Consider the following 23,853-nt stretch of genomic DNA (forward strand, 5'->3'; position numbering starts at 1 on the left):
AGGGCGAAATGATATTCGAACTAGGGAAGCCAAATTGAGTTCGAAGGGATGCCAAAATGATGTTCGAACTGGGGGCCGAATTGATACTTGAACTAGGGGGGGGGCCGAATTGATGTTCGAACTAGGGGCACCACATTGATGTTTGAACTAGGGGGCGCCAATTTGATATTCCAACTGGCCGGGGCGCCAAATTGATGTTCGACCTAGGGAGGCAAAAAAAAATGTTCGACGTAGAGGGGGGGAGGGGGGGTTGCGCCGAATTGATGTTCGACGTAGGGGCGCAAAAAATTATGTTCGACATCGGGGGGCGCCGATTGAATGTTCGAACTAGGGGCGCCAGATGATGTTCGAACTAGGGGGCGCCGAATTGCTATTCGAACTTGGGGCGCCAAATTGATGTTCGAACGAGGGGGGCGACAAATTGATGTAAGAACTAGGGGGCGCTGAAATTGTGTATGGGTATGGCTTAAAAAGAATGTAACTAGTATAAGTTATACAAGTTGCATTCTTTTTAAGCCATATACCTATAATTGCATAGGTTACAAAGCACATGTTAACATCGTCACGTTCAACACCAATAACAAGCAAGCAATGACCAGCCGTGTAGCTAGTTGTAGGCCGGGGGGGGGGGGGCACTCGACCAAAAAAGTAATGGGTATGTGCCGCGGGCGAGACAAAAAACGGGGGCCTTGGAGCGGGCTTATTGTAAAAATGATGAATGGTGAAAAGTGCACGAAATATTTTTTACAGTTGGAAAAAAGAAGAAGTGTTAAAAAATAAACAAATTGTGTAGAAATTAAGGACGTTCCACAGTTATGTTTGTGCGCATTATGATATGCGCATAGTTTACACTCTGCGCGCTGACGTCACAATGGATGAACAGGTGATTAATTAGCTGCGGGTGTGAGCTGATTTTTCTCATCTTCTGCACTTTAACTCTAGATCCGATGCGTTATTTCATGAAGCTAAAAAATGGAATTATTTCATGGACCATTAAACAAAAAAAATCTCTACAATTTCAAAATACTTCACTCTGCAGTGCTGCCAAGAATCACGAATATTACCCCGAGTTTGAATAAATGGTAGAGTGTTTTTTATTTTTTCTTCACATAGATACAAAGCATTCGGCGCATTTTTTGTGTTTTAAAAAGCACATTTGCTCTAATAAAAATGCTGATAGTTTAAAAACAAGCACATGAACCCCTATTTTTTTATGTTTGTACCTCTTAGGTATACCTACCTCTACAACTCTGCAAATTTTGGTGAAAATGACATGGATTTTTAATAAAGTGCAGCATTTATTGTACGTTTGTAGTTTGTTACTGAAATTTTACATTTTGTAGATTGGGATTTTGTTATCTTTTACGCCATTTTTAAGAACTAAAGTGCTGTTAAACTTAAAATTGCACACAAATAGCACTATATATAGATTCTCCATTCTAACGATACAATTATTAACTCTCTTGCGAAGTTTGATGACTTTTTCATGTATTTTGACTGAGTAATAGAGGTTTAAACTCATTGTAGCAATCTTGGGCGGTCAAAAAATGCCAAATTCTTTTGAATGCGCAATTCTTAAGAACATCAATTTGGGTGAACTTTGAAGCTCTATAGCAAAAAATCAAGCACATGGACCTATGTTAATTTTTGCATATTTCGAATATTAAGGTTCTAAAGTATCTATGTGCAAAGTTTGGTGAAAATGACATGGATTTCACTTTAACTGTGGAACGTCCTTAAAGGTAAAATAGTACATGACGGTAAAAAAGTTTTAGAACATATATTATATTATTATGAAAATCTGTATAAAGGGGATTGCAATCAAGATCAAGAGTTCGATGAATATTTTACAGGATTAAAATTAAACACTTTATCAGAAGAGCAAGCAAATTTATGTGAAGGTTTATTAACGGAAAGGGAGTGTTTTTATATACTCATGTCAATGAACACGAACAAAGCCCCAGGTAGCGATGGCCTGAGTGCAGAGTTTTACAGGTGCTTTTGGAATGATTTAAAAGATATGTTAATTAGTAGTTTAAATACTGGTTATGAGGAGAAAAAAAATGTCATCCTCCCAAAGTCAAGCTGTTCTCACATTGTTATATAAAAAGGAAAATGGTAGAAGACACAATTCTTTCTGTTTCTAAAGTACAGGTCTGTGTTAATGAAAATATAGTAATTTTAGGTTGGAATATACAAGAACCGAAATACTGGTTAATTAATATCATTTTGAATTTTACTCAATACACCATTTACAGAAAGTATATTGAAACGAGTATGAAAAAAGGTTATTACTTTGTTAATGTAAATAGATTATGGATGAATTTGAAAATGAAACTGAGATGGTATTTAAGTTCAAAATATGTTACCAAAAATAAGAATACAAAAGAAATTGACAAATTGCTGGAACTCATTTATTGATTGATTAATTTGATTACTGTATATACTTTGTGATTTGTAAACTGTATTATAGAGACGTAAATAAAGTCCCTCGAAAGAGGTTTAAAGAGAAAAAAAAATTGTAAAAATGAGGGTCCTCGGAACGGGCTTCGAAACGACAAATGTTTGTGAAAACGGGGGTCTTTGGAACGGGTTGCCTGCGTGTGATTAGGTATTCATCCCTATGGAACGGGCATACATGCATGCAGCTAGCCCGGCGGCACGGGCGCCAGGTGCGCGAGCGCAGATGCGATGGTCGGACAGCGCTCTGCGGCCGCTTTTCACCAAAATTGCGGCTCATTATAGCAGATCAACTGAAAAAAATCAACGGAAAATATGCGAAGCTTTGGAGCGGATTTCTTTCTTCTTTTTTCTCGAAAAGAAGAAAATGCTATGCTTTGGAGCGGCTTTCTTTGTTCTTTTTCTCAATAAGACAAAAATGCTATGCCTTGGAAAGGAAATTTGAGTGTAAAAATGGGGGTCCCCTCCGCGGCACATACCCACTATGCATTATATACTGAGTGCCCCCCCCCCCCCGGGGGTTGAGGGTCGGGATAACTTGCGCTCCATAGTTATTTGGAAAGTGGAAATTGATAAAAACCGTATATTCAGACCGCCTCGATCACATTACAAGAACTTGTTCAGGCCTTAAGACTATTCGTGTTATTATTTCCGCATTCATACATTCCGTCCCTAAGAGACTTCGAAGTTCTCGAAGCTACGAGCATGCGCATTATGGTCTGGAAAGCGGGTAAGGCGCGAATTCAAACTCGCCAGTCTGCAACTCATGGCGCCCAGGCGACCACGCCCAACTACAAAGTTCTCAAGTACCATGGCCACTTAGCCAAAAATCTTCAGGTTGCGAAAATCGAAAAAGAAAAGCGGAGAGGCTAAAGCAAGCTGGCTCCCTAGACAAGTACCTCCGCCCAACGTTGAGAGGTAGGAACACATGTTGAAACATGAACATTCGGGGACATCCCGATAGCCCGCGGGTCCGTTAGGCCGCGGGTCCGATAGTCCGTGGGTCCGATAGTCCGTGGGTCCGTTAGTCCGCAGGTCCGAAAGTCCGCGGGTCCGTTAGTCCGCGGGTCCGATAGTCCGCAGAGTGTGTAAAACTATGATCAGGATATGTCATCGAGAGGTCTAAAGGCCCTCCAAAATGTCAAATGATACGAAACCATGGGGTTCTATCAGGCGCTGATCAATGGGGGCCGAGGGGGCCTTGCCTCACCTTTTAGGGAGGAAGAGGGGGGCAGAAAGAGAAGAAAACAATGAGAGGAAAAGGGGGAAAAGATAGGAAAAAGAGAGGAGGAGGGGAAAGGAAGAGAAAAAAAGAGAAAGGAAAAGGGGGAAAAGAAAAGAAGGAAAATGAGAGGAAGGAAGAGAAGAAAAAGGAGAGGAAGATGGGAAGAAAGATAAAAAAGAGAGAGAAAGGGGGGAAGGGGGAAAGAAAAGAACAAAAAAAGAGAGAAGAAAGGGGAAAGAAAAGATCATGAAAAAAAGTGAGAAAGGAAGATAGAGAAGAGGACGGAAAAGAAGAGAAGAAGAAAACGAGAGAGGAAGAGGGCAGTGGCGTAACAGGCGGGGGGCAGGGGGGACAAGCTGCCCCCCTGGTGGATTTCACCGGGAAAATTTAAAAAACGGAAAAAAAGAAAAGGGAGGGAGAAAGAAAGGGAAGGGGGAAGGAAAGGGGAAAAGGAAAGGAGGAGAAGGAAAGGGAAAAGGAACGGGAAAAGTGAAAAGAAAACGAAAAAGAAAAATATATCTTTATTGGAAAAGGAAGGAAAGCGGGAAAAAAAACATTTGAGAAAGAACAAATCATTCCGAAAAAGGCCTATGTAATGCAATAGCATGATGGGAAATAAATTAAAAGATGACAAAATGGCAAACAGCGGGAAATGAAGGTAGAATGGAATTAGTCAAAAGCTAAATTGGAAAACAAAGAAAAGGGACAAGAAAACAACTTAATAACATGACCGGGCCGCCGAGGATAGAAAATAAATAGCGGGAAGAAAGATGGACTGCATACAACATTGTGCTATAAGCTTGCTTAATTCTATGCAAATAAGCTATCGGGGCTTTGCCCCAGACCCCACGCAGTAGGGGCTCTTCATCTATAACCTTCAACTGGCTCTATAACGCCCCCCTGTAGGGACCCTTCCTACATTAAGCTTTACGTTCAATCACTGGCGTACAGGCGGGGGGGGGGGTCTTGGTTCCACACCCAAGAGGAAATAAAAGAAATTATAGGAGACAACGTATAATGAAATGAATGAAAACAATAACGTGTTATATGCTGAATATAATGGATATCTATCACATAATTAAAATCTAATTTCAATAGGCATTTTTTCCAGCTCGCTTTACTCGCTAGCGACTTTTTACAAATTTTCCCACCTTGCTATGTTTTGCCCCCTCAAAATATTTGGTTCAACTGGGTTGAATAAATGTGTTGTGTAAAAGCTATATTCTGTATATACCCGCGATTTGATTAAAAATAGCGGCAATCTGCGAGGTTTAAATGGCTTTGATATCAAGAAGTTCCGGGGGCCCCAGACGGACCCCAACCGCATAGCACTGTCGTATATGATTATGGAAGGGTTGGGCCATGGTCCCCAAAAGTTCTACAACCAAGAAAAAAAAAAGGAGGAAAGAAAAGCAAAGGAAGAGTGAATGATATGATTTTATTTACTGAATATAATGTCAAAAAATATCTCAAAGTTAAATTCTCATGAAAATGTGATTTTTATTCTCGCTCGCTTTGGTCGCTCGGGACTTATATTAAGCAGCTTTTTAGCACGTGCGTCATACTGCGCCTCTCGTTTTTTTTTACTCTTCACGCTACTGCTGCAAAGAAGCAAAGAATCATGTTTACAGTGGCATACAGACCACAAAAAAGGAATGGAAAGAGAGAAGAGTGAAATATATTATTTTCTGGATATCATGTCAAAATCTATCACAAAATTGGACTTTTGTATTAAAAACGTCAACATTTTTGCTCGCTCGCAACTTTTTTTTAAATTCTGCCTGATACGCAATGTCTGGCCCTCTCAAATCCGTCGCCTCATTATACCATTATGCCTGTTTATTCCATGATATGACTCTTGTTGGCTCTTGCTCCCCCCCCCCCCCCTGGCCTACATGTAGGACCCCTGGGAAAGAATGAGAGAAGGAAAAGATAAAGGAATGGAATAGGAAGAGGAATGAGGAAAAGAGAGAAAAAAGGAGATGGGAAAAGTAAGAGGGAGGTGTTGACTGGGACGTCGATTTGATGTTCGAACTAGGCGGCGCCAAAATGACATTCGAACTATGGGGCGCCGTCAGGAGCGCCGAATTGATGTTCGAACTCGGGGAGCGCCGAATTGATTTTCGAACTAGCGGGGCGCCAAATTGATGTTCGAACTATATAGGGGAGCGCTAATTTGATGTTTGACCATAAGGCGACAAATGCATGTTTCAGAGGAGGGAGGGCAAAGGTATATTTCACATGGGGCGCCAAATTCATGTTCAACCGAGGGCGCCAAATTGACCTAGAACTTAGGGGGCTCCATGCAAATTCATGATCGACCGGGGGCGCAACATTGCTCGTACTGCTTGTTTATAGGGAAATACATGTCCTGCCCAAAAAAGTTAAATAAAAAAAACCCAATGTGCTCGAGCATGTCGAGTTTGAAGTCTGTTTAGCGAGATAGGTATTCTGTTCAGGGTCACAAAAAAAGGGGTTAATATCAAATTCAGCTCGCGCTATGCGCTCGCAATATTTGATTAGTGAGGTGTGTATCCTCTCCATCGATACCACGTACATAAGTCCTTAAAATGTTAGTGTTTTTCAGGTCAATATACATAGGCGGATCCAGGAGGCAAAGTTCCCTCCCAAATGGTGGTGCAAAAATGGGAAAGAAAGGAAAAAAGAAGATGAGAAAAAGGAAAAACAATTAGAATAGGAATTAGACCTTAAAAGAGTCCTTCTTAAGTCAATATATAACAATTTTAGCACGGGCTTCGCGCTCGCATCAATTGTTTAGCTTTATACGCATCCCTACCTCACAGATTTTATGCGAACGAGAAGTGCAAGCTGATAATATTTGATATTCTAAGCTGACAACTGAAAAACTGAATCATTATAAAAGCTTTCAGCTAGCGCTTCGCGCTCACATTCATTTCTTAAATTTTCTTATTTTACATCTGATTTTGATGTTGGGGTGGACTTGTCCTTTCAAATTAGTATGCATCGTGTTCATCATAACAACTACTAACATTGAAGGATCCAGGGGGCCTGAGGGCCCGCCCACCCCCCTATTGGCGGAGCGAAAACATGGAAAAAGGGGAAAGAAAAAAAAAGAAGGGAAAGAAAGGAGGGGAAAAAAGAAGACGAAAAATAAGAGGAGGAATATGAGTGAATAAAATAAGGTCAGGGGAAGACTTGGAAAATATTTTTAGAAAATATTTAATGTCACTATATTAAAGTTTCGCTCGCGCATCGTGCTCGCATTGCCTGTTCGATGAGATACATATCTTGCTAAATTGGCTGATATACAGATTAAAATATCAAGTTTTGAAGTCAATATACAATACATATTTCAGCTCGGACATCGAGCTTTCATTATTTTGTTTGATTTACCAATTTATTTATTTTTTAAGTGCTCTGTAAATTGTCCGTTTTATGTTGTGAATCAACATTTGCAGCGTGCGCTGTGCGCTTGCATTATTAGCTAAGTAGGCCTACCTATTTTGTGTATTTCATATAAGATTCTCAAAATATCCCTTTTCAGGTGTCTCGATTGTCAAAAATGAAGGCCTATGAGCTAGCGCTGTGCGCTCACATTTTGATTGGTAAGTTATGTATACATGTATATTAATTAAGTATCACACTACTTAAAATCCCCCATTTATGACAGTTTATTAAACATTTCCGATCGCGATTTGCGCTCGCATTATTTGTTAAAAATATATCGACCCATGAATCCTATTCATTATTACAAAAGAACTTAAAATGTCCGGTTTTCTTGCCTCATGCACTGTCAACAAATTTCAAATAAAATCTTTATGAATTCATAATAACTAAATTGTCCTTTTTCAGAAAAAAAAAAATATACAAGTTTTAGGAAGAGGAATAGAAAGATATTCATCATTTTCATATGATGACATAATGTCCTTATGCCTAGAATGTCCCGATCCTAGGTTAAAAATATAACAAATTACTAGCTTGCGCTCCGCGCTCGCATCATTTAGTGTAAGTGCTATCCACATTCACTTCACAATTTCCCTATATACACAGTGTTTTAAATAGTGTTTAAATTGACCCTTTTCATATCGGAATTTCAAATATTATTGATAAAAAATGAAATGTATTTAGAATGCCCAGATTCTGTCTAACTCTAAAACATGCGCACGCATGTATATTGAGATACGCAGCTTGATTCAAAATGTGCTAAAATTATCCAGTTTCAGATCAAAATATAAAAAATCATCTGCTCGCGCTTTGCGCTCGCATTATTAATGTAGGAAGATACCAAATTACCCATCCTTTTCATGATTGACAATACATGAATAGAGTGTCCCTTTCGGCGTTTGAAATCTCTTTTTTTCGGTTGGAATAACAAAAAAGTTAAGCTCGCACTTCGCGCTCGCATTATTTAATCGTTGAAATATGTATCGTCTTAATGGCTAACTGCAAAACGTCCTTAGTGGGTCAATTTTCGACCAGGCAAGAACGCATATTGAAAATTTCTGCTCGCGCTTCGCGCTCGTAGTACTTATCTAGTTACATACGCATCTTGTTCAGGTTCTCAAACATTGCCCAGAATGTTCAATTTCCATTACAACATATATTAAATTTCATTTTTTAACCTGGCAAAGGGCTTATGAGATTATTACACATTGATGTAATTTATAAGAATAAAGCTAGGAAATGACTGTTAGGACATGATACGTTCCTCCCCCCCTTCCCCCCCCCAATTTTTTTTTCCCCCAAATATGATGTCAAAATTTATCACAAACTTGGATTTTTGTGATAAAAATGTCAGCATTTTTGCTTGCTCGCTTCGCTCGCTCGCAACTTATTAATCTTAAGCGATACGCCATATCGAGCCCCCTCAAAATTGTTGGGTCATTACGCCACTGGGACAACCCCTTCAAAGAAACAAAAAAAAATCAACTTTGAGCGGCCGATCGGGGAAAATATAAGTGAAAATAATTGGCCCCTCTATTGGCGGAAGCTGGATCCGCCCCTGATTTAGGCTTTCATGATAAAATACATGAAAAAAAAAATCAGATCCCGCTTCGCGTTCGCATTATTTATCTAGACCTTATGAGATACCTCAATGTGTTTTTAAGAATAAAATCTCAGATTTTCTTAAGCTTCTACCCTCAATTTTATTTATTTTTTTATATTGGTGCCCTCTACAAAATTTCAACAAGCCCCCCCCCCCCCCGTGCACCCCTGCTGAATAAATCACAGCTACGCCACTGATGAGGAAATTTACTCCATTGCTTCGAGATTGCATTATTCCCAAGAGGTTATCATTTATATTATAGAAGGCTTTTTTAAAAACAACTAGTAAAGAAATTCCAGCTCCCGTTCACACAATATGCGAGTAGGATCTATTCTGGTGTGAAGTTAAACCAAATTGAAACCCCAAAAATCGCTCGCGCTTCGCACTCGCATTGATATTACATTATATATCCATGTTTTTTTTAAAGAACACATTAAAAAAGTGGTCTTCAATTGCCTTTTTTTAAAAACATGTGATTATGTAATAAGAGAATTCAAAATGCATTTGAGGCACTTAAGTTTGCCTGGCCGTGAGGGAGTACACAAGGGCGCCAAATTCAGGTCAAATTTGGGCCCCTTCTCCACAAAATCTTGGATCCGCGCCTGCTTAGTGGTATACTTGTTTTTATATACATTTACGTAATTATATTTTCTTTCAATTAATTGGAAATATATGAAAACTGTATTAATTGTTAAAATTTAATTGATATATTGTTGTTGTATATATATGATGCATTGTTATACACTCTAAGAACACTGGGAAGAAATTACCCAATATTAGGTAGAAAGGGAACATGCAGGTTTGATGGGTATTTTTCTACCCCATATTGTGCTATTTTAACGCAACATTGCGTAAACTTTACAAAATATTTTTTTACCCAAGAAACATGCATGTTCCCATTTTACCCAATACTGGGTAAGCCTTTTTTAAAGTGTAATTATTTGATGTTTTCATTGTATGTATCATAACACAAAATATTCATTTCAAGTGAATGAATTTTATTACTAAATTCAAATTCACATTTATACAGTTCGGATCCAGGGGGGGGGGCACAGCCGGCCGGTTCCCCCTTTTGAGAGGCACAATTAAAATTTGTAATGTAAAAATGCCTTTAAAACAGAAGTGTGCCACCTTTTTGTTGTGTTTTTGGGGTTTTTTTTGCTTGTCAATTTTTTTCGTGGACGAAATCCCCTTTATTTTTGGTTAAAATCCTTTTTTTATATCTTTTTTTTTGGCTTGTCAAATTTTTCCTCGGGAAAATGTGCCCTGCTTTTCGAAAAATCCAGGATCCGCCCCTGGTCCAGGACATATATGAAATTAAGGCGATTAAAAAGCTGCAATTCTATTTCCATCTTTCATGCAGATCACCTATTGCAGAGATGGCTGATGATGTAACAGTGGATCCTTCGTTGCGGAAAAAGGTATAAAATATAATAATAAAAAAAATGACGTGTAATCATTAATTTGCTTTAGTTCAAAGAAAGCAAATTTTGAGTAGGATACAAAGCGTCAAAATAATATTAATTATGAACCATATGGATTAATCGAAATTGGGGTTTAGATTTGGCTTCAAGGACAAATCCACCCCAACAAATAGCTGATTTGAATAGAAAGAGAAAAATCGGACAATCATAACACTGGAAATTTCATCCAAATCGGATCTAAAATATTAAGAAGTTATGACATTTTAAAGTTTCCCTCAATTTCACAAAACAGTTTTTAGTATATGCACATCCTGGTCGACATGCAAATGAGGGGACTGATGACATTACTCACTTACTATTTCTTTTGTATTTTATTATAGGAAATATGAAATATTTTAATTTACTCCTCATTGCCATGCGGAACAAAGTTTTATTCCTCTCTGAACATGTGGAATTCCATTGTTTTAACATTTTGTGGTTCAAACAAGAGGGTCCTTTTTGTCAAATGCGACTCTCTCATTGCATATCACTGATTTGGGCATTAGCTGTTTTGTGAAAAATAAGCGAAACTTCAAAATGTCATAACTTTCTTATTTGACGTCCGATTTTAATGAAGTTTTCAGCATTATTCTTATTTGATTTTCTCTATTTATTCAAATCAAATTTTTTCTGCACTCTTAGTATTTATTAGTCAAGCAGGGGCAAAAAATGTGTCAAACTGGCAGTAAAAATTCGTCACGCCCTTATGACGATCACTTTATGACAATTGACAAAGTAGTTTGACAAATAAAAAATCGGGAAATACTAATTCACGTCTCTACGTAACGAATGTAAATCCTGTTTTGACAAACTACTTTAACTGACGAATCGAACAAGCACGAATTGAGAAATGGATATTGTCAATCCGATTGCAGACGACGAATCTTATCAGACTTGACAAATTGAGGGACGAATTTAGACATACAATACGAATTTTGGAATGAAAGTTTTTGACAAATTTAAAACGGGTTTCCTTATCTTTAGATTTGTCAAAATTCACATCGCTTGCCTGACTGTCTCCAGGCCCGGAACTTCAGATCTGTAACGTTATGCCTACCGGCATTTACAATTGACGTAGAACATCTGGTATGCACAACTCGATTTTTAATTGTCACACAAATAATGACAGTTACAGAGCTGTATAGACCTAATTGTTGCACATGTAGACTGTACTAGGCTGTAAGTTAGAACTCTCGCCTGGCCGCTTACGGTCTGTGTACATAGGCCGGCATAGGCCTGTTACAACCGATAATGTCGCACCAACGCATAATGTCGCAGCAACGCATAATGTCGCAGATTGCGACATTATGCCAAGAGCGTCCGACGCATAATGTCGCAGTCATCGCATAATGTCGTAGTTTTTCTAACGCATAACGTCACATGTCGCAACGCATAATGTCGCAGCAAAGTGTCAACGCATAATGTCACATGTCGCAACGCATAATGTCGCAGCGGTATTTTCTTCAGGACTCGAGCTACAGATAAGATATAAAATATGCTTTCACTATTTTATTTTGAGACACGAGAAAGAGAATTAAGTGATTTGGAAATCAGGATTACTCATTGTATGGATATTTATCGGTTTATTGCCATTTCGTCTACTGCCTTTTTCCCCACTATCGCATGGTCTGATATCATTTCGTCTACCATTAGTTAGTCAACAACTATCAACATAGTCCAACAACCATTTCGTCTAATTACCATCTCGTCTAATAGCCAGTTGGTCTAATAGCCGTTTTGTTTATTATCATTTAGTCTAATTGTATTTTTTTCAATTGGTCCAATGTCTACTTTGTCTACTCTCATTGCGCCCACGTTCCATTTGGTCTAACATCAGTTGGTTCGCTATCACTTTTTCTAAACCCATTTTGGCTAACAATTATTTGGTATCGTTGCCATGGGTCCAATCACCAATAAGTCCAATCACTGGGATTTTCTTCAGGACTCGAGTTACATAACTACACAATTGACGGTAGCGCGAGCCGACAAAAATAGATTTCGGATCTAAGAACAGGACACTCTTTTAATGTTTTGTAAATCATAAAATGGATGGGTAACTAGGTATCTTCCTACATTAATGTTAATAATGCGAGCAGAAGTTTTTTTAATATTCTAATCTGAAACTGAATGATTCAAGCACGTTATAAATGTATAGAACAAGCTGCGTATCTCAATAAACTTGGGTGCTGAGTGCGCGTTTTTTTTTAGATTAAGACCTAGAATTTAGGCATTTTGAACACATGTTTTAATCATTTCATTTTATTTCCGTTTCACAATGTTGTATATAATGAACATATCATAAAAATAAGGAATATAACAAAACATAACATATTATAAAACATAATAAGGCCTATACATTAGATAAACACAATTAATAACATTAAGCTGCCTTAAATGATTTCTTTTGTATTTTAGAGTAAAACGGAGGGGCTGCCGAAAATAAGCAATGCTTGTATGTGAGGCCAGCCCCCAAATTTAGTTTCATTACTTAATTTTACACAAATGCATAAATATAACTTCGTAATAGTAAAAACAATAATAGTAATAATTATCGATGTACACTTTGCAAAGCAAATCAGAACTGAAAAAGCATAAAAATATAAAGCGAGAGCGAAGCGCGAGCTAAAAATACTTCATATTCCAGTCCGAAAAGGGGTAAATTTAAGCACTTTTTCAAGCACTATGCATGAAAATTCTGAAGTGGATGTGGATGCTAGCGCGAAGCGCGAGCGAAAATTTTAGCCTACATAGTACATGGTGATTTTTTTACCTGGTTGCCAAGAAAGCATGAATGCTTGTAAGCAAGCAACCAGAGAACCAACGGCTTAAGGTCCTCTCCAAGGGACCTGGTAGGCATAATGACTATTTTGCCTTACCAAGGGACACTAACGCACCAATTAGGAATCAAATGCATGTCACCGGAATCAGAAACCCCCGTTTTACCGACTGAGCTATCGCGCCTCTTTTGAGACATGAAATATTGTTTTCTTATTTTCCAAGTCTTCACCTCACCCTATTTTATTCACTCTTGTGTCTCCTCTTATTTTTCATCATTTTCCCTCCTCTCTTTCCCCATTTTTTCTCTTTTCTTTCGTTCCCTTTCCTTTTTTATGCGGATGGTAAAGGGTTTTTTTTGGCGCTCGCGAGCTGATCTGAACCACGAATCAGGAGTAGTACTGCAACAAGTCGACAATGATACATAGAATCACCGTAGAGGTCTAGTGCCAGTAGACCATTATGGTTATAAGATGAAATGAATATGCTTATTGGACGAAATGATGATTGGACGAGATGGTGATTGGACCTATTGGTGATTGGACCCATGGCAACGATACCAAATGATTGTTAGCCAAAATGGGTTTAGACAAAGTGATAGCGAACCAACTGAAGTCAGACCAAATGGAACATGGACGAAATAAGAGTAGACCAAGTGGTTATTAGACCAATTGGCTATTAGACCAAAATGTAATAGACGTGGTGATATTGGACAAAGTGGATATTGGACCAATTGAAAATAATCCAATTAGACTAAATGATAATAAACAAAACGGCTATTAGACCAACTGGCTATTAGACGAGATGGTAATTAGACGAAATGGTTATTGGACTATGTTGAAAGTTGTTGACTAACTAATGGTAGACGAAATGATATCAGACCATGCGATAGTGGGGAAAAAGGCAGTAGACGAAATGGCAATAAACCGATAAATATCCATACAATGAGTAATCCTGATTTCCAAATCACTTAATTCTCTTTCTCGTGTCTCAAAATACTTAGTGAAAGCATATTTTATATCTTATCTGTAGCTCGAGTCCTGAAGAAAATACCGCTGCGACATTATGCGTTGCGACATGTGACATTATGCGTTGACACTTTGCTGCGACATTATGCGTTGCGACATGTGACGTTGTGCGTTAGAAAAACTACGACATTATGCGTTGACTGCGACATTATGCGTCGGACGCTCTTGGCATAATGTCGCAATCTGCGACGTTATGCGTTGCTGCGACATTATGCGTTGGTGCGACATTATCGGTTGTAAATAGGCCTACCGGTAGGCTCTAGCGTTAACTGTTATGCCATAGCAATACACACATGGTTTTTTTTCGAATTGTAAATAGATCTCTAGATCTGGATCTAACGTTAGATCAATGCAAAGAAGTTTGATGTTCTGAGTCTGACCCCGTTCTAGCGTGGTCTGATGCCGTCTGACAAACAGTTAGGCCTAGTCTAGGTTCATCTTTTTCTATCTCAAGATCTAACGCTAGACTCCTTTCTAACGTTAGATTTCTACAGTAGATCTAAATCTGGGTCTAACGTTAGACTAGTCTACATAATATATAGAACTCTAATTTAGTAATGTAGATCTACTAGATCTAACGTAAGACCTAGATCTAACTGAGATCTAACTTAGAATCTAACGTATTTAAAGTTCCACTTCATTACCCACTCGTATTCGTAACTAGACCTAACAGTTATGCTAGGTCCTAGTCTGCGTGGAGTGTAGGCCTCGACCTCTAGATCTAGGGTCTATCCTTTTTTATTTGATAGAGTTTGTAATTCTAAGTTAGATCTAGATAAGTTAGAATCTAGTCTTGCATTTCAGATCACACACATTATTAAGTTATCTAAAATCTAGATCTGGAGTTCTAACTTACATGTTCAACAGTTAGGTCTATACAGCTCTAGTGTAACTGTCAATATTTGTGTGACAATCTTAAAGTTGTGCATGCCATGACAAATTTGTTGTCATGCAGTGGGTTTCCATGCAGTGCTACATGACAAATTAAGTTTTATGCATGACAAAATATCTGTCATACATTACGAATTAATTTCCATGCATGACAAACCGATTTCTTAGCATGACGAATCAAAGTGAAAATTCGTCAAATAAGACCACTTTTCATTACGAATTAAAATTTGTATAATGACAAAAATTTTCCCATAAATACTTGACAAATTCAATTTGTCAAGGAAATCTGCTTGCATGACAAATTTATTTGACAAATTCAAAGTTCGTCAAATAGGACAATGTTTTGACGATTTTTTGTCTCGCCTGCATAGCAGAGCGAGACTATAGGCGCCGCTTTTCCGACGGCGACGGCGGCGGCGGCGTCAATATCAAATCTTAACCTAAGGTTAAGTTTTTGAAATGACATCATAACTTAGAAAGTATATAGACCTAGTTCATGAAACTTGAACATAAGGTTAATCAAGTATTACTGAACATCCTGCCTGAGTTTCAGGTCACATGACTAAGGTCAAAGGTCATTTAGGGTCAATGAACTTAGACCATGTTTGGAGAATTATTTTCAAAATCTTAACCGAAGGTTAAGTTTTTGAAATGACATCATAACTTAAAAAGTATATGGACCTAGTTCATGAAACTTGGGCATAAGGTTAATCAAGTATTTATAGTGAACATCCTTCCTGAGTTTCAGGTCACATGATTAAGGTCAAAGGTCATTTAGGGTCAATGAACTTTGGTCAAGTTGGGGGTATTTGTTGAATTACTATCATAACTTTGAAAATTTATGGATCTAGTTCATGAAACTTGGACATTAGGTTAATCAAGTACCGCTCCCATTATTGAAATATGTACCGTTTTTGTGGGTAACTGTAAACAGTCCTTAACAGATACCTATTCGATCATGCTAGAACAGTTATTAAAAATTTCTGCTCGCGCTTGGCGTTCGCAGTAATTATCTAGTTCCATACGCATCTTGTTCAGGATCACAAATTACATTGCCCAGAATATTAAATTTTAAGGACAAAATACTAGTACATGAAAGTTTAAAAAAATTCGCTCGCGCCTCGCGCTCGCACTTTGTTTATAGGGTTTATAAGATTATTTCATATTTTTGTTGTTGTATAAGAATGAAGCTAAGAAGTGACTAATTGGGGGAAATGTAGGTGAAGATAATTTCGGGCCCCACCCCCTATTGGCGAAAGTCGGATCCGCCCTTGTGACACATACACACACAGAAAAAAAGTTGCCCCCCCCCCCCTTGAAAAAAGCAAGGACCCCCAGTGCCCCCCAGGAAAAAAAATCCTAGCTACGCCACTGGCCACTGCAGATTTTATTTTGTCCGTCCTTGCTGTAATGTTGGAGTGTGATGTGGAAAAGATATGTCTTAATTTCTTATATCTATTTTCAGTTGGAAGAGATAAAGATATTCGACGAGCCATCGACGGTAATGGCCGGTTCATCAAAGGTATGTGTTAATATTATGTCAACCATACATTCTTTGCAATCCAGGATAAAAATGGATGTGGATAGGGCGAAACCATGGAGCTATAAAACACAGAGCTCCATGGGCGAAACCATGGAAAGGTATATTTTGATAGGCAAAGAGTGCATGACTATGAACCCAGAATGAGATATATTAACCCATTATGTTATTCATACTATTCATTTGTATCTGTAGTCTATTATGGCAACAATCATTTATCATTTATCGTGCTTGAATTAAAAGATTACATGATAATATGGTTTTTGTAAATACCAATTTAATTTCATCATGGCCATAGCAACTAAAAATTTTGAAATATTTAATCATATTTCTAATAAGCGAGGTAGGAGACAATACTATCTGCATATTATGTTCACACTGATTAATGGCAGTGACACATACATGTAGACCATGCATAGACACCAAATCAATTACATAGGAACTATTGTAGGGTTCCATCCCATGGCAACTAACAGTATATATTATCCAATCAAAATCGAGCATCAAATTGAAGTTATTGGATGGAAGTACTGTAGATACTTTTTATGCAAGGGCCAAGGGTATTGTAAGTGCTTCATTCACATCAATGATATGTAAAATATTTCACTTTCAGGTTAAAGAGCCGATGGGACTTAAGACATCACTCCAATCACAGAAAGAGATGTCTGGTTTATCCCAGGTTTGTGTTTGTTAAATTGTCGATATCATTTCAATCATAGATACATGTATATTATGTGTGTATTCTTTGATATCAATATAGACCTGATGACATGACATACACTTAAATGGGTTGGGTTAGAACTTGCATGTGATCGGATCACCAGCACCTTTCATGCAGGAGCTGTAAACCAGGCTATATACACTGTAAAAATGAAGTGCTAATTTAGCACTTACAGTGCTTGTATAGTGACTGCACTACTAGTGCTGATTTTCTAGTTTGAATTTGAACTAGAAAATCAGCACTCGTAGTGCAGTCACTATACAAGCACTGTAAGTGCTAGATTAGCACTTCATTTTTTACAGTGCATAGTATCATCAATAGGGAAAATATATGATCACAGTATGAGCACAATATTTGATTAATTGATATTGAAATATCAAATATAAAGAAACCATACACGTTCTACCAGAAACAGAATGAAATTTTCTCAATGAGGTATACAGTACTTTCTTTCAGATACCATATACTATGTCAATATGGAATCCCCTGTCCATAAATAAATTGTAATACAATTCATGATTTTTTTTTTTTTTAGTTTAACACATGTAATCAACGATGTGTTATGGTTTATGTCTGAGATTCTAGCAACATCCACACTGTTTTTTTTTGTTCTATCCATAGTTATAATGAATAGGTTCCTTTTAAACCAGTCTCATTTTCTTATGACTTTTCTAGGCTTTATATGCAAGCATGGTTGCTGACCGAATTATTTATGCTTTCACACAGTAACAATTGCTATCCCATTTTCCGTACTTTGTCTTTACTGTAATAAATGATGTTTTTTTTAATGATAAATCATACATATTCACGTTGATTTTACTACTATGGAAAAATTAAATGCATTTGAATCTTGGGATTGAATAAAATTAACAAATTGACGTATATGAAAAGATTCACAGTACTTCATGCGCTCATAATCTGTATATTCTATGGGACACACCATAAGCATATATCCCCGTTCTCCTAAGCATAACGTTTATTCCTTGTTTGGTTTATTTTACGTCATTAATCATTATCCCATAACATCATTACCTCTTCAACCACAATTGATCTATATAAATAACACCCCATTACAATGTGTAACTACAGTGAAAATCCTAAGAATTACAATAATATTCAAATGATGAAAAAGAAGCAACATAAAATTATATATGCTAAGAAGATTGAAAGCTTACAAAGAATCATGTCTACCAGAATGTGATTTGTTCACAGTGTATATTAGGTATGTAAGACCAGCCCCATAGTATTGTGTACTAGTATATCTTTTCGCTGCTTCTCTTACTTTGAAACGGATGAACGTTATTGAAACTGTCCAGAAAAGGGCATGCAAATAGTATTAGGAACCAAGCATGTATCATATGACAGGGCTCTAAATACCTTGAGTTTGACATCACTTTAAAGTCGAAGGGACATATTTCGCTTTAAAATTAGAATAAAATGGTTACCTCCACTGAAAACAAACGCTTTCAATTTACGACAGATGAGTAAATATAAGGTGATTCCATGTAACCCCCCCCCCCCAAAAAAAAAAAAACAGAACTGCATTCTTCAATGTCTGACAAGATTATTCTGGCTCACAAAATCTTCTCTCTGAAATTACTGTCAAGACCAAATCATATGGGGATCGGGCTTTCCAAAAAGCTGCACCAGCACAATGGAATTCTTTACCAGCGACATTAAGAAATATTACCCAGCTTGAGAAATTCAAAGTACAATTAAAAACCCACCTCTTTCAGAATGTTTTAACTTAGTCACATGGAGGTCCAATCCTTTTTTAATATTCTTTGATCTTATGTATAATTATTTGATGTCTAATTTTTAAATTTACAATTCTCACCACATTTATCGCTTTCCTCGCGCATAGAGACCTGTAGGTGTTATGCGTATTTAAGAACTGTACTATTATTATTATTATTATTATTAAACAAATAACGTGGTTAATAAGTCTGCAATTTGTTTGATAATTGTGCAATATTGTGTTATTTATCATTTCTTAAAATCCATTTTAACTATTTTTAACAGCACATATCTGATTTCAATTGTATCTATTTATTTTCATCTTGACTATATTTATATATTAGCATTGTTTAAACATGTACAATTTAGTCTGTGACTGCCAGTTACACACTAAGAAATTCGGGTTCAATTTTACACCCCTAGGGTGCACAGGCTTGTCCCTGTACGAGTGCCCCTATCGGTGCACACGTACACCCCGAATAGGGGTGTACAGTGTGAACCCCTATTGGGCACATGAGAGAAATTCAACCGCGCGCAAAGCATGCCGGACAGGCGTACGTAAAGATCACATGACTTTTTTTATTAAAATAATTCATTAAAAATATACAAAATGTTTGTATATCAAAATATAAATGATCGAAACAATGTCATGTTCATACTCTTTCATAATTAAGGCCTTTGGGGAGGCTAGACTGCATTTTTGGATTTCATTTTAATTATTATTACCCACAATGCAGTTCGGGTTTTTCTGGCAATGAACTGGCCGAAATTATGGTTAGTCTTATTTCAGGCCATTTAACTTTTGATTGAGTTGGACAAGTACCCGATTGACATATCAAGTCTTAATACACTGTTAATTGTGACTAATGTCAGTAAATTAAAGCAAAATCTATGGTGGGATTAATGTTTGATGATTTTTTGAAGAGCTATGATTTAACACGTGACTGAATGGGGGTCTGTAATACTCATGTGAGCCCTATTTGGGGTGTCCAACTGCACCTTAGATGGCGTACACGTCTACCCCTTAGGGTGCATAATGTACCCTCACCTAAAATAAAAAAGATTGTCGAGACTTCCCGTCCATTCACTTTCTGTATCGATTTTCTTAGTTACCTTAGTTGAGACTCAAACTCATCTCCTTTTATCTGCAGTCAAGATTCTTCCCGCTATGCCAGCGAGAAGCGCCGAGACCATATGAGATCTCTAGCGATATGATTCGATACTTTTGTCTTGTGCTGATAGTTGTGATTCAAGTAGCTCTAATCACCGTTTCTCCAAAAGTATACTTAATGAAATGTGTTTTTGAAACAATTATTATCACATAAATATCAAATATTTTTAAAATTATTTCACTTCTATTAAGTGTGGCTTTAGTGCATTGTTATTTCGGGTAATCTTCGATCACACATCAACTTTATCTATACCATACGTCTAGCAGCGAGACTGATGGGGCGCACGTAAAAGTACATGGGTGTACAACAGACACGGAATCTCGCGTAAGAGCTAACTTGCACCTCAAAGATATAGACCAGTTCATAGTTACTTCTGGGACAATTTTGGTCAAATGACCTTTCATTTCTTTCATTAAGATAGGTAGATTTCAAAGCAAGATATTACGTATGCATGCCTTACATAGCGGGATGAAGAAAATGAATAGACCAGGAGACTAGAATAGCACATCAATGAACACCCTATGAAGTTATTTGTTGCATTTCTACTTTGAATGCATACTAGAGGATGTTGTACAATGTACTTGGCAAACTGTGAAATATACCAGTCATTCGTGGACGCATTTTTTTGTGGATGTGAATGAAAAACACAATTCAAAATAATATTTGTATAATCAAGACATCGAATTTGGTGCTTATCTCATTAAATCTTAAACCACCATGTCACTTTTGTACAAATGACCTTCCTCTGATCATGCGCAGAATCTTCTGATCATGCACAGAGTGGAACTACGAACTGGCTTATTAAAGGGTGTACGCACGTATCGTACATCCCATTTGAACCGGGATTTCTTAGTGTGTATAATATTGAATGTATTGATTACTATTATTTTGTACCAGGAATTCCCAATAATTTTCACATAGTAGAGCATATTTGCAATTTGATTTTCAGGTCAAAGAGCTGACAGAAGTAAACCTACGAGGCCAGGCACCGATAGAATTAAAGTTTGTACGTTATATATTACTGATACTTAATTACATTTCTCTTAATAATTCTTAACATCACTACTGGGATCTGTTCATTCCCATAGGAGACCAGTAATTTGTCCCTGGTGGATTTTATGCGACCTTTATTAGTGGCCCAAATAACCCAGTGAGCACTGTAAATGCAACGTAACCAAGTTTGTCCGTAGTCTGAGTTTCAGCCCTTTTAGCGCGAAAAATGTAGAAAAACATCATGTCACATTTTTAAAAGCATATTGGGTGAGGTACAAAATGATAAAGGTTCGGATGTTATCATTATTAACAATTATTTTTGGTATTTTGTTTCCAAATCTCATTTTTAACACACAAGTTAAGAACACGAGGCATTGGCTTTAATCTTTAATTGAATGATACCAAAGGGAATGATACCTTGACCTTTTAAGCTTGGCGCTCAGAATTTTAAGTTCAATGGTTGAACAGTTTTGTCAATTAGGTGGCTACCAATTTAAGACCTAATGTTCTTATCAAGTTAAAATTAATTTACGAAGTCAGATAACTTGATATATGGGCTGCATGTCTGTGAGCTTTGCCTATCAAGGGCGTTTTGTTCAATATTGCCTTTTTGTTTAGATAAAAACATGGAGTGAGGATTTTATTCCTTGTTAAGTAATCCTGGAGGGCCTATATTTCATAAAGTTTCGGTAGGATATTATTTAGAGAGTAAGATTTTGTGTGTGTGATTTAAACTTTATATTATCTATTTCAACAGCCAAGCAAGTTGAATGACGCCCTTTCCGACACACAGAGACTACATGTTTTTGACCGTTATGGATGGTATGTGTATAACAGACATGGAAACACCGATCGCTACCTAAAGCTTAAACGGTATACTAGTAAGTGGATTAATATCGGACTGGACTCAAAGTACACAAAGAAGTTCATATAAAGTATCATAATTTTACAGCCCAACCATGTATGTTTTTTTTTATTAAAGTACTTCATTGTGCAAATTAATAATTCTATACGGAATATAATTATGGATTTAGACGTTCTCTAATGGCATTTATTATCTTGTGTACGGATCAGCACACATGGTCATATGGTTATAAGTATACATTAGCTTCATTATGAAAATCCTCCCATGGGTTGCGATTTTCAGTCAGGCCCTGGAAATTGAATCCGGTGGAAAATGAAAATACCATTCCACTTTTTAGTGGAACATTCGAAAGTGACTTTGTATTTTGATCATGCGGATCTAAAATAAAGTACAAACATAATAAGAGGCACTTTCAGGAGAAATTAAATTTGGATCGTTTGTTGAATTATGTTACCCTTTGCAGCTGACTTAGCACAACTTACAAACCCCTTAATGAAACATTCTGCTGCCGGAAGGAAGTGGAGTTAGTTGTTGAGCAGAGCTTTTATATTCCATTGAAACATGTTTCAGTCTATTTTTATAGTACCCTGTTTACCCGTCTGTGTGATGATATCAATACCAGAAACTAACGCATTAGCATATTTCTTAATTCATATAACTTAAATCATTTCGTTCTAGCTCAAATGAGATACCCCTGATAAATCCTATTTCATGAATTTCTTTTCAGCCGATGTCTCTGTTATTAGATATGAAATTGAATATCATAGGCAAATATATTGGACTATCGATGACGACGGAGCTTGGATAGTATTTGAAAACGACATACCACTAAATCTCCTAGAAATTATCCCTGCACTGGTCCCATTGTGTCAAAAAGTGGAACATATTACCATTGGCATTGGCAGAGATCTGGAAAGTGATACGCATGGATCACAACCTATCGTTCCAATGAGATCTGTCCTCGCCTTTTGCCTTCACGCAACTGTTGCATCACTCCATGACTCATTACAGATCGTCAGTAGGTGTTTTCCAAATGCAAAGAGTCTTGTGCTGGATTTCGAATTCGCATTATTTGAATCCGCTTCCAGACACCACTCTGGCATCCCGCTGTCTTCACTGAGAAGATTGGAATTACGTATCCTACGTTACCGCAATACTCTTGACAACCTCTTTCTCTTGCTTTCTTCTTTCTGTCAAAACATTGAATTCCTCACCGTCACAAGTTATAGAACTCTCAAATGGGAGATTTCAAGGACAGCCATTACAGAATGTAAATTACCTAATCTGACTGATATCCATCTTGAATCTCGTTGGTCTGACGAGCACTATGCACTCCAAATGATAACAGACTTACTACACTTAGGTCGTACGATGAGTCCTAGTTTGAAATTTGTCAAAGTAAAAAGTGTAGAGCTAGGAGATGTAGTAATGAAGAGTGTTGAATGGTCCCGTACATCATCAGATTGTGGGTTGCAGATTCAAGGTGCATCACTACTCCCAGAAGAGTTGGCTTTTAGATACGCATTGCGAAAGTCAGCGGCTGGACCCATAACCGAGTTAATCGATATTACAACCAGTGAATTTAAAGAGGTTACTGTCCTTACACTTGTCAGTTGCAATATTGATATTGGGCAGTCTGAACGTAAGTCCCCTCAAAGCCCGAAGGAACTTGGTACACTGCGGGAAATCAGGTTCGTTGGTTCAGAAAACCCACTTTCCGAATCTGACAGGAACAAACTTTCGGAGTTGTATCCTAATGTCAAAGTGACTGAAAAACAGGAGAGTCAGGAATCATCTGAAGAATCTCAGGAGGGTGCAGGGATACCTTCCAAGTTGGACAAAGCCTCCTCTCAATCACTAAAAACATCTGCCATAGGTAGGTTGATATTGATTGTTCTTCATCATGATCACCAGATAAATAGTGATTTATTCAAATTTACCTTCATGGAAATCA

The 23,853-nt window shown here is 37.4% G+C and overlaps 1 protein-coding gene across 1 annotated transcript in view; it reads left to right on the top strand.

Annotated features, from left to right (window-relative positions):
- The window catches only part of LOC129266689 (uncharacterized), a 36,293-nt gene that overhangs the window by 11,679 nt on the left and 761 nt on the right, over positions 1-23,853 (top strand). The window contains exons 2-7 of the mRNA XM_064104179.1: positions 10,078-10,135; positions 16,337-16,393; positions 17,025-17,090; positions 20,991-21,047; positions 21,792-21,915; positions 22,627-23,775. Coding sequence (XP_063960249.1) covers positions 10,094-10,135; positions 16,337-16,393; positions 17,025-17,090; positions 20,991-21,047; positions 21,792-21,915; positions 22,627-23,775 — 1,495 coding nt within the window. The 5' untranslated portion in view covers positions 10,078-10,093. The remainder of the gene's footprint in view (positions 1-10,077; positions 10,136-16,336; positions 16,394-17,024; positions 17,091-20,990; positions 21,048-21,791; positions 21,916-22,626; positions 23,776-23,853) is intronic.

This window comes from Lytechinus pictus, chromosome 8 (assembly GCF_037042905.1).
Source record: "Lytechinus pictus isolate F3 Inbred chromosome 8, Lp3.0, whole genome shotgun sequence".
Lineage (NCBI taxonomy): Eukaryota > Metazoa > Echinodermata > Echinoidea > Temnopleuroida > Toxopneustidae > Lytechinus > Lytechinus pictus.